The 12809-nt window shown below is 45.5% G+C and overlaps 1 protein-coding gene across 1 annotated transcript; it reads left to right on the plus strand.

The window, feature by feature from the left end:
* The first annotated feature begins 285 nt into the window (after positions 1-285).
* On the plus strand, positions 286-8422 carry LOC103636708 (WD repeat-containing protein 44). Its single transcript, XM_008659053.1, has 6 exons — positions 286-1679; positions 2012-2049; positions 2140-2300; positions 7660-7737; positions 8230-8286; positions 8363-8422. The coding sequence occupies exons 1-6, from the start codon at positions 286-288 to the stop codon at positions 8420-8422; spliced, it is 1788 nt and encodes a 595-aa protein (XP_008657275.1).
* Positions 8423-12809: the final 4387 nt, after the last annotated feature.

The raw sequence follows: 12809 nt of genomic DNA on the forward strand, positions 1-12809 counted from the left end.
CAACACAAGTAGTATAAAGAGAGGCAAGGCAAGGAACGATGATAGAGGGGACTCGTGTTATAATGTAACGATGGGTACACGTTTGTTATATCTATACTACTTATTAAGAGTGTAATAGTAGTCTGCCTCCTGCCGTTCTGCCGTTCTGCCATCCTGCAACCTCAACCGTCCATTCCATTGTTCTGCAATTTCAACCGTTCGATCACCAGCCGCTCGATCCCCCACCGTCGCCAGTCGTCCGATCCCATCGCCCGATCCCCGCCCCGGAGGTTGGAGATGCGAGGGATGGCCCCTGCCCCGGTGCCCCCCACCCCGTTACCCTCGTCCGATCCTCTTCCTCCCCCACAGTCTCCGATCCGCCCGGCTTCACCAAATCCACCCCTCCCCACGCAACAGCCACCGACCATGTTCGCCGCCCCACCTCCCCGCCTGGCGTCCGTGTTGCTCACCGGCCTGGAAAGGAGACGTGTCCACAAGAGGCAAGGCCGTGCCCCCGCCCGCCCCCGCGCAACCGCCGCGGCGCTCGACGTGTGGACGTCCGAGCCAGCGCCCGTGCAGGAGCGGCGCCGGAAGCTGCTCCAGATGCTGGGGCTCGCCGGGGACCCCGCCCTGGCGCGCCTCGAGATGGGCCGATCGGTCTCCTACGACGACGGGCCTGTGCCCGTCCGCCCGGCGCCGGCCTCGCCGCCCATCTCCCGATCCAGATCAGACGGCGGCGCCGTGCCGGCCTCGGCGACCAAGCCGCCGCTGGGAGGGCGGTCGCCGGGCTCCTTCGAGGCCACGCCCGAAGGGGAGGAGGAGGAGGAGGCCGACCCGAGGTGTCTGATCCGGAACCTCGACGACGGCAGCGAGTTCGTGGTCAAGGAGGGGTCCGAGCTCCGCGAGGTCGGCACGGGCCGGCAGCTCACCATGGAGGAGTTCGTTGACCTCTGCGTCGGCCGCTCGCCTATCGTCCAGGAGCTCATGCGGCGCGAGAACGTTGCGAGCTCCGGCTCGTCCACCCCCGTCCAGCGCTCCAACTCCGACTCCAGCAACGGAGTGACGCGCCACCGGCGGCGGCGGCATAGCAGCTGGCTTCGGGGCATCCGGAACGTCACCGGCTCCGTGGTGGCCAGCTCCCGCGATCGCCGCAGCAGCGACGACAAGGACACGTGCTCGGAGAAAGGCGGGCGCCGGTCCAGCTCGGCCACAGACGACAGCCAGGACAGCGCTGGAGCCGTGCGCCACGACCCGGTGCGCGTTAAGGTGAGGCAGTATGGCAAGTCGTACAAGGAGTTCAGTGGCATGTTCATGAACCAGGAGATTCAGACTCACGATGGCTCCATCTGGAGCATCAGGTTTAGTCCAGATGGCCGGTACCTCGCGAGTGCTGGGGAAGACTGCGTGATCCATGTCTGGGAAGTGTCAGAGTTCGATAGGAAACGCGAGGAGAATGGAGCGTGCAATCCTTTTGTTGCGATGGTGTGCAACGGTTCGCCGGAGCCAACATTAGCCGTGGCCAGCAATGTGGATGGGAGCAATCGTGAGAAGAAGCGTCGGGCAAGGTTCTTGGAGGGTCGTAGGTCTGTGAGCTCAGACCGGCTAATGCTGCCAGAGCATGTGTTTGCGCTGTCAGAAAAACCGATTCGGACCTTCATGGGGCACTCAGAAGATGTGCCTCATGACCAATTTAGTTTGCTGTGAATTTGACGTGTGGGGTCCAATTTAATGGAAGGGGATTTTGTCACACTTTGTGATGATGGCCAAAATTACCTAACCTTGAGCGTGATAAATGGTCACAAGTAGATTTGCTTTGCACATTGTCCACTGCTAGCGTCCAAAGAAATTTCCTTCTTACTTGACAAGCTAGGGTTCATCCTTGTGTGGTGGGCAGAATTACAGTCATGGCTTGGACCTACATCTGCCACTGAGTTTACATGCTCCTTATCCAACATTTTACCATGCACTGGTTGGGCCTTGAGACTCTTAGCTTCTTTCCACTGTGACATACTCTGAACCGTGTTTAGCACAGGATGAACATACTGGCATCTATCACGGAGTTTCTTTGTCGTAATTAGAGGGATTTCTGCCTCTACAGAAGTACCACTGCTCTTGGGTGCAGGGCTGACAACTTCTGCGTTTGTTGGTCTTTATTTTCAGATCAAAGAAACTCCGTGCGTTTGTTGGTTGTTGAAGGTTGTCCATGGAAGGAGAATCAGACGCCCCGGATCGCCGCCCCAGCCTCCATGGAAGGGGAGTCCTCTCGATCTGTGTCCGTGCTGTCCATGGAAGAAACCTTGCTGTCAGCGCGTCTCCACTTGGTGAGTGATCTTTGAGTAGTCTTGCTATGAACAAAAATTCGTTGTTGCTATTGTACTTGTGGAGGGGCTTGCGTTCACTAAAGTGTAGGTGGATGCATTTGTTTATTGTTGCCCCCATCAAGAATCCAGGTTTCAATTCAGCAAGAAATGCTATCCAGAATTCTAGATCACGGAGGAAGCAGTTATTACCTGCACCAATCCATCTTAAGGTATATTCTTAAATTTGTTATAAGCCTGTTAATTGAATAGCAAGCTTTCTATAGCACGGTTCTATTTTTTGTGGCTGAATGCATTGTGAAACACCATTTTTTATTGTGGCCCAGGTTTGTATCGCTCACGGTCCTACATCTCCAAACCCCGTAAGTGTTGTGCTTGATACACAACTGAAGCCTAAAATGTAAAGTGTACGCGTTTTGACTAAAACTGAGGAGCTCTTAAGTAACAACTGCTTGGTATGCAGCAGTTTCAGGATATACCTCACAAGTTTCAGGATGTAAGAACACAAGATATACCTGCTGGTTCATTGTATTTTTGCTAACATTTTGACTAGCATCAGTATGTTACTTGGGTCACGAGAATTTCTACGGTGAGCTCATTTTCTTGATTAAGAGAATAAATCTCGGCGCAACCCAGCGTCAAGCAGAAGGTGCCGCACATCACTCCCTCTCCCCCCTTGCAACAACGACATGCCCCTCTCTCCCCCCTTGGAACAGCGAAATCGAAGGTTCATGCAACAGCGGCATCGACGACCAGTTCCCGGGCCCTCCCCTGAACGTAACAAGCATTCAGGTACATCTTAGCATTTTATTCATGTTAGTAGGTTGGTGCATAGGTAATGACTTTTTTTACATGCCTCAACACAGCTATACAAATCCATTATTTCTTGGTTTCGGTATCCACCCCAAAACGCCATTCGAACATGAAGTGTGAACCTTGGCCCTGTTTGGCACAGCTTATTTTCAGCTTCTTCACAAATTTAAGCTGAAGTCCTGCCAAACAGGCAGCTTCTGCAGCAGCTTATCAGTTCAGCTGCTTCTCAAAATGAACTAAAAGCAGCCAACAAGCAGAAGCTGCTTTTTACCAGCTTATCAGATAAGCTGCTTTTTCAACAAGCAGCAGCTGTCCCAAACAGGGCCCTTGAACCTTGCATAGAGGTTTTGCTTACAAGCTCTAAATTGCTTTACTCTAACATCACTGGAAAGTTATCCGTATGTACACAATGTGACCAAGAATACTACATTTGATACCTTTTAGTGGAATTTAGCTCACACTATAGAGCTACCCAACAGATTTAGCTCACAGCCTAGATGTACCAAAAAATACTATAGTTAAATTTAAGCGGACCAGCAAGAATAATTTGGTACTTCATTTTTCCGGTTCTCAATTCACCCCAAATATTACTTGGTTATAGTTTTCGCACACAGTCCTCTATCTACACCCACTACTATTCTATATGAGCCTACTGTGGACGTCCACAGTACTCACCATGCCCCCGCCCTTCCCACCGCACATCATATTCTACCCCGTGCATCCGTAAGTGGCTTTGTTTTCTTTTTCTTACTGAACAATGTCATGTTTCCTATTCCCAGGTGATAATGAACTTTGTTTATCTTGCCATTGGAACAGAACTTGCTTCAACACATCGTAAGTGGATTATTTCCTATCCAGAATTTGTTATAACCATTACGGTGTGTGGAGGTGGATGTTTCGAGGTCCTATGACGGTGTGCTCTTTGCTCTGCATGACAGGTAATTAAACTGCCACTTTGCTGGTGTGGTATAATGTATCACAAACATGTTGCTTTTGTAACATGAACATGCATCTAAATGGAAAACATCAAGATCACTATCTATCATGTGTGACTGTTTACCCACTGCATTTGCTATTTAGCTGATCATTAGTTGGATGGCACAACCATTTTTTGCTACACCCATTTACATAATTTCGCTATTTACTAAAATACTATAATTTTTATTAAATTGGCAAGCTATTAAATTTGGTTTTATAATTATGAGAATTGAGAACACAGTTTTATCTGCCAATTATTGTCTTTGATACTGGCCTTCTTCATGAATGATGCACACTTCAGTTTTTGTAAGCAGCTGCAGGAAGCATGTCGTTACAGTTTTATTTGGTGTTCTTAATTTTTAAGGCTATAAGATGATTGAGAGGAGGCATGCACCCCCTCCTGCTGGCAGCGACCTAGCTCAGGCGACCTCAACAGCGACTCCCTCTCACCAAACCGCCCACCGTGCCGTCGAAGCAGCAGTCCACAAGCAGCAGCGGCCGCCACAGCTCGATAGGTGCACACTGCTCTAGAGTATTCTTTTACTTATCCATAATCTGCAAATCTCACAATATTTTATAGTGACTGATTTTCTCCCTATTTGTGTATCAGCAAATCTCACAGTAGTTTATAGTGACTGATTTTGATTTATTCATAATCTACAAACCTTCATCATAAGTTAAACACATATTTTCTCCCGATTTCATGTTTGTGGTAACCTGATATAAACCGTTTGTGTTAACATGGTTAGACAGAACATGATTGTCTGGGTTTAAATTAATACGTTAATCAAGGTTTAGTTTCGTTACTTCAGTGTCTTCTTCTGCACTTTTTAGTTTCGTTACTTCAGTGTCTTCTTCTCCACTTTTCTCTGGTGGCTTATTCTGGGGTTGTGGGCTGAGATTGTTTTTCATGACCTAGCTTGGCAAGAAAACTGAAGTTCTCTTTCAGTTTGTCATTATTTGGACAAAGTTACTTGACTTAGGTAATATCTTTTTGTTCATACTAATTTATTGTTTCAAGTGGATTCTCAGTCCACAAAATAGCCTCTGAACCTGTTGTATTGGCCGATGTGATGAATATTCATGGCAAAGAGCTAGAGACTTGCTTGTGCAAGTGGCTACACATGGAGAAAATACTGGCTACAAAGTTTCGTGCTTGATAGTTGCTGCGAAAGATGATCTTGACCAATCTTCACAATAGTGTTCCATATAGCACCGTTTGGAATGTAGGCTATTCTTAGTGTAATCCTTTTGTAACTATCCAAAAAGACATTGGTTCACAATAGTTTACTTGATCAAAGCTCAGCTCATTTGCTGCTCTAAACTTTTTCGGATATAACGTGCGTGCAATGATTCTTTTGCCAATCATACAAGCTGTACTCAGGATGACTGTAGTTGTCGAGCGTGTCCGAGAGTTTTTTTGCATATAGTCATACACTTTTGTGGGCGATTCGCGGGCTATGTCTAAAACGTCGTGGTCATTATTTTTAGGCCAAATATTTTCTTGCAGTTTCTGAAAAAAATCTAGCTCTATTTCCGTGATCGTGTGCTTTTTCTCCCCATTTGCAGCTGTCTAGGGGATTCAGGTTTGCTGATCTGCGGAGGGTGATATTTTTTATTACCTGTTCAACCAAATAGTGGAAACTATTGGAGAAAGGTACCAATTGAACTTGCTGCTCAATACTCATTTTATCCACTTTTCATATTTGAATTGCTTAAGCTTCAGTCCTTGTGTTGTTAGGCCATTATCAAACATCTAAAGCAACCTGTCCTAGCACAGATACACAAAAATGAAGATAATTACCAAGTCCCAAGTGGATCAGAAAATTGAACCAACTCGGATGAACTTGATCCCATCATCTGCCTGAATGTCGGTCGGTAGTTTGCTGTATGTTTTTACTTCTTATTTTTTGTCCTGTCTTCAACATCGCATGAGCTTTTGGTCCATTAATTATCATGATAAAAACCATTTTCCTGCTTATAAACAATTTTGGATCATCTGCTTAGCATACTAATGATATTGGTTATTTAAGTTTTGTTAGTATTTACTATAGTCTCATCCTTGTTAGGTGCCTTTTGTGTCTACATCTGGGTTTTGTTATTGCGACACTGAACAATAAACCAAATGCATTCATTTGTTTCTTCTCTAATGTGTCTGCAATTCTACATCTATGGTTTTAGTCAACTCTCTGCTTTCAGTATCCCACAAGCTGATGAAGTGAACTGGTGGGGCACAAATTTGGATTTGTATCATGAGGGTTTCAGATAGCAAGCCCCCTCCCCTTCCCTCTGTATTATAGCTTATGTAATAAGCAGAAGAGCAAATTATTTTAGTAACTTCTAGAGTAAGCCCACACTATACATTTGACCTTTCATGTAACAAGCCCTTCCCCCTCCCTCAGTATTGTAGTTGTTGTAATAAGTTCAAGAGCAAATTATTTCAGTAACTTCCAGAGAAAGCCCACACTATGGAATGGATTATGATGTAGAGTAGGTGATGTTTTGGTATGCTTTATGTTATTGTTTCGAGTTTCTTAAGAGAAACAAGTCCTAAGTTCATGAAATTCTTCTTTATCATAGCCTATTTGTGTAGTCTTTAAACTCAGAGAGAAATATTATTGGCCAGTGGCATTAGTAACAGAACGAACTGTGGTTATGTATTGCTTATTCTTTGGTTCAACGGTGTGCAAGACCAACTTCTTTTGCAGTTCTTATTTATGCAGTGCTTTCTGTTGTTTAAAATAATAATTGGCAATACCATGTCCTCATGACCGTAGCTGGTGGACAGGTAACACATGTTTAGGAATCAGGGGATTTCATCACCTCGCTAGAGGTGAGCCAAATGTTTGGAGAGGTAAAACTGGTTCTCACTGATCAATTATGTTGTCAACACTATTTTGAAGAACATTGCACTGTGCTTTAATCACGATCCAATAATGAACTTTATGTTTCAAGTATAGCATTGGATCCATAAGATGTGCTCTCTCTTTTTCCAAACCAACAAGACATTAATGAGATTCATGAACCGATGGTGCTGCTATTGCATTTCTTTGGCACAAATGATAGGTGTATGGGCAATGTGCCTCTAGGAGCAAATGGGAAAGCCAACAAAGCTGAATCTAATTGAGCTTGGTCTAGGACGGGGAACACTCTTGATCTGATATCGGTTCAACACGACTACAATGCTCTACAATGTCCAAACCATTACTATAACTATCCATAAGTAGCAAATGATCCATCTGTTTAATGAGGAGTTGATCAAGGTCTAGGTCTTACTTACCAAGCTCTTATTTTGTTTCTGGATCCAGGATCTTATGCTGGTCCTACAAGTAACATGAAAACACTCCACTCCCCATTGGCATTAAAGCCCCCAACATGGTTGTTGTGTTGTATTGTATTATTGTTTGTACTAGGCGAGCATCACTTCCAGTTTGTTGTAGTTGCTTTTGCTTGTTGCTTCATGGGTCTTGGATCTTTGGTTGTTCAGTTATTTGCTTCAGCAATTGGGCTTCTGGATTTGTAGGCATTGCTGGTTGTCTTGAAGAAAGTAATGAGCTCTTCCCACCACTAGCTGCAGAGGAAGGGGAAGTCTGTGGTTGACAAGGGCCCCACCGCCGTGACTGTGGTGGCAGAGAAGGCGGTGGTCACGGTGAGGGCAGCCACAAGACGCCCATCTTCTCGGCGCTCACGCATGTCGTGCAGCGCAGCGGAAGCATCATACTTGTCATCATCCCATCAGGCCGTCACACAGCTTGGTATTGTTTCTGGTTTTTGGCTCATGTGTACGTTTGCTGGTACTACTATCATTTTCACTTTAGTTACAATGATCACCTGAATCAATGGTTTTTATTGCCTAGAGTTTTTTATGTTTCTCTGGTTTTGGAGTAGTTGCCTGAAAACTGAAAGTACCTACATGCTTCTCTATTATTATAGATAGAAAGTTCAGGGGCTTTCTGCTATTCGTTGGAGATTGTGCAAGTGGCCATAAGTCTATGTTGGATCAGAAAATGTGGTTTATCAGAGTTAGGAAAATTGTTGTGTTTCCTAGGTTGTTTTCCCGTATGTATATTCCATTTGGTTGAACACATGTTCCTTTCTCTAAATTTTCGCACTAATCTTTTTCTTCAGAACATGTGTTCAGGCTAATGATACAGATGTTGAATTGAACAATGCTCTCTTTGTATATGAACAATGCTCTGTAAATATATGTTTGTGATAATTTTGTATGATATTTAAAAAATAGTAGCTATTGTGATTGTTTTATTTTTTCTTAGGTTGTTAGTTCTCGTGAATGTCCTGTTATCTCGAAATACAGAGCTGTTGTCCACACCTAATCGCCTAAAATGGAAATGATTGACCATTGTTTAAGTCGGGGGAAGCTGAAGATGATGGTCTGATCCGGTAAGAGATCTTAATCTGCATTTCATTTGTTAAGTTATGTATTAATGACATGATTTCTCCCATTATATCAAATTAGTACTACAAACTATAATAACATAACGAAAATGCAATGATACTTTATCTAAACAGTAACAACAAATGTCTGCTTACAGATTTGGCTTGTCCTCAAATGGTTTCACCTAATATATTTTTCTACCCTTACTGGCCTTTAATCTCTCTCTACTAATTTGTTTCATGCATGTCGAATTGTCGATGCAGTGATTCCCTCACGGTTGTGTCCTTCACAAAGGAAGGATGTGGAGCCACACTATTATCAAGCAACAAAACCAGAGTTGTGTGACACAATTATAACAAAAAAATCATCGCCCATTAGCACACTAAAATTGGAGAAGAGGCTCGATGAGTGGAGGAGAGGCTCGATGAGCTCACCGACGTTTTTTGACCATTTGGTGAGAGAGTCATGTCATCCAGAGAGATGAGCATACAACGATGTTTGACCATGAGCCTGATGACTCCACTGAAGTTTTGAGAGTCCCCAACAATGCTTTTGTAGCAGCGATTCGTTTCAGCATTTTCTTTTGTTTTTCAAATACCATTTCGAGAGTGTAAATAACTTCAACAGAATTCAAAATTGATGTACTTAGGTAGGTCTGAGCCCTGTTTATCTTCGATGTATATGGTTTGCATGTCACCAACCGTTGTGAGCGATGATTGATTATTTATCGTCTTGTTTTATCTGTCTGTACTCCTTTAATGCAGCACCTTCGTGTGTCATGTGTCGTCTCCCTTGTAAGATGTTGATTAATATTTGTTATATCATTGTTTATTTTTTTAGCAATGAAAAAGTACGTGTATAGTCTTATATATTTTTAAGGTATGTAAACATATACTTTACAAATGACCGTTGAAACAGTATAGAATAACAATTAGGGTTTTTACAAATCAACGTATTTTATCATATTGATTCCGTAGCAACGCACGGGCATATACCTAGTAAAAATATAGAGCCGTACGTTTGCTATTAGCCCATCCATATTACCTTTTCTAGGGTTTCTTAACTCTGCCCCCTTTGATGAACGAATTATACGAACAAAGATCTGGCCAACAGGAGCAACCGAACATATTGTATATTATGAGCCATTTGTTTTCAATAACTAGAGGAAGTCAGGTTAGACGGTGCAATCCGGTCGAGCCGGATCAGGTCCAAACGTCTATAAAAGAAGTGCTAAGCTTGAGTTTTGTATGACCATGCATATGATGATTCAGTCAGGGGCGATTCTAGGGAGGGGCACAGGGGGGCAATGTCCCCCCTAATCTTCTACAAATTCCATAGAAGCTACTAATTTTTTTAGCTAATCACCATATAAATAATGTAAAATACCTCTTAACAGCCCCCCTTAATCTAATTTGTCCCTCTCAATCTCAAATGCTGGCTTCGCCCCTGGATTCAGTGATCGACAAAGCAGGAGGACCGCGCCCTGTGGATGGAGCAAAGGCGTTAACCGGAACAGTGAAGCGCAGCAAAGCAAAGCAAAGCTTGCAGGTGGGCATGTGCATGGCCGGCCCGGCCGGGATCTCAGATTTCTGGTGCCAGCGAGCGAGACGTCCAGTGCGCGCACGAACGTACGTGTGCAGGGCTGGGTCCGCCGGACCGGACCGGGAAGGGAACCGTCGTGCTGACTGACGATCCGGCCCTCCGCTGCACCTCCTATCCAGTAGCTAGTCCTGGCTGTGGGCCAACATTGCCAGGCAACATCATCGCCTGTCCGCCCTAACGTAGTTGGCTGGTGACGAGACTGAATTGAAGGCGCTGTTCATCTACTACACCACTGTTCGTACGTGCTCTCGGCGTATGAACCACTGCTGCTTTCAGCTCTCTCGCAGCTCAGCTGGCAACACACGCGCACATGCATACCATCCATACGATACGCCGTACGCGGGAGCTAGCGGGACGGGACGTTATTTCGATCCACGGACGGTAGATACAGATATATATACGCACATCGTCGTGTCGTGCCGTGACTCGTATCGTGCAGTGGTATGGCATAAAGCAGAAGAAGCTGCATACACTGCTAGTCTGCTACGCGTCCACCGTACGTGTACGTGAGAGTACTCACTCCGGTGCAGTAAAAGAAGTCATTCTGCGCGTGACCGAGCGTGCACAAAAAGAAGTAAGAGGAATCGAACTTGATACCTCCAGTCTAGAATGCCTTAGACCTGCTGCAGCAACCAATCAAGCCTGATTGTTTTAGTGACGTTAATGCACCCATATCCCTATTTAATAGGGGCAAACAGGGAAAACTCTATGATAATTAATCACTCCTTCGTATGCACAATCATGTCCTAAACGACTACCTTTACTGCACTGGAGGGAGTACGTACATCCCAGCGAGCCAGGCAGCCAGCGAGGCAACCATCCATATGTACAGTGCATATGCGATGGATGGATGATCATCAGTTCCACGTTATATACTCCAGCAGTGCAAAACGCTTCACTTTCCAACGGTAAAGTGTGATACACACACACCACGGAGAAACAACTATGAGCCTGTTTGGTTTAGCTTTTTTCTGACCAGCTTTTCTGAGAATCTGACTGTAGAGAGAATCTGACTGTGTAAAGAATTTGTGTATCATTAGGATTACGTGCGGAGAAAGATAAAGATGTTCATAGGACTCAGTATCTAGAAAATGATGGATTCTTACTATTGCAACGATTCAACCGATTATATGTTTATGTTGATTTTGAATGATTTTTACTCAAACGAATTTTATAGAAGCTACCTGAAAAGCTGAGCGTTTGGCAGTCCGCAACAGCTTTTGGTGGCCATAAGCTCCAAAAGGCTGAAACAAACAGGGCCTATATATATACAATATAACATGGGCACGGGATCGGCCGAGAGGAGATAATGCATGTGCACGGGATGCTCATTCGATCGTTTTTTTTTTCTCAAACATGCAAAAGATTGGTGTGCGTTTGTATTAAGGTACAAGGATTGGTCATCATACAATAATATAACATGCATAATTATGCTGTTCTTAACCCTAATTACCTATAAATATTGTATGTTTCTTAATTTTTTAAAATAATATAGTATAATTAATTAATTGAGCTGTAGTCAATTAATTATACAGTTTTACACGTCTGTTCTTAACTAATTATCTACATATATTGTACGTTAATTAATTATGTTGTTCTTAACTTTTACACGTCTTTTCCACGTTCTTTCTAGCTCTCACCTCTCAGTAGTCAATTAGAGGGGTGGATCTCCACTCGGGGCTGCCTGGGCTGCAGCCCTGGTCGGCAGTTGCGGCCTAGTAGAGGCCCATCGTTGCGGCCTAGTAGAGGCCCATCGTCGCGCGACGTGACCTAGCGGCAGACGTCCTGCGTCTGATCTCCCTGCGTCCTGGCCCTACGCCCTACGGTCCTGCCTCCTCTCCACTTCTCCAGCGCGCTCGCCCGCGGCCAGGCGCCTAGCCGTCCAGGCGCGCTCGCCCGCCAGGCCAGATCCAGACCGCCGGAGCACCGCCGCAGCGTCGCTCGCCCTGCTCGGAGCATCGCCGCGAGCCCGCGACCACGCCGTTGTCCAGCCGCCGCTCCGCACTCCCTCCTTTGACCTTCGCCTTGGTTCCGATACGCACGCGGCGAACGATATGTACAAGATTAGTTTTTGTTTGGTTTAATTTTTTTATAGCATTAGTTTAGTAGCCCCCTCTTGGATCAATCCTGGATCTCTGCCACGGGTCAATTACAGTCGCTTCAATTCAGATCCAGCTGCAATGGATCAGCAGGTACCATTCCAAGCTCTCCAATGGTCTTCCTCTTCCGTCCGGCCGGTGGTAGAAGCCGCCACGCCCGCACACTACTCCCGGCCCGGCCTGGCCCCATCACCTTTCACCACCATCTACCATGCATCATGTGTCACGCATGCATTGCAATTGCATGCGGCCGTAGATAGCAGTTAGCAGAATGCCAATCACTATCCAAGCTTTCACTGAATTTCAATTTCGAAGGCATGCACTGCACAGGCACACAGCTAGCTCTGAGAGAGGAGGGGGCAAAAAAAAGAGAGAGAAATCCCGCCTTATTTCCTTCGTCGTTTCTAGCTCCATCATGCATGGACTGTGTGCAAAGGTGGTGACTGGTGAAATGACCTGGTCCTGGGGCGATTTTAATGGCGGTCACACGATAGCACGCAGTAATAAAGAGCTCCTTTAACGGCCCCCCACCTACCGTCGCTGCTGCTGCCGCTGCCCCATTGTCCCCTGTCCGCTGTCCCGGCCCCGGCCGATGAGCTCGCTGCGCCGTCTTTCAATGCTCCC

Source organism: Zea mays, chromosome 8, assembly GCF_902167145.1.
Source record: "Zea mays cultivar B73 chromosome 8, Zm-B73-REFERENCE-NAM-5.0, whole genome shotgun sequence".
Classification (NCBI taxonomy): Eukaryota; Viridiplantae; Streptophyta; class Magnoliopsida; order Poales; family Poaceae; genus Zea; species Zea mays.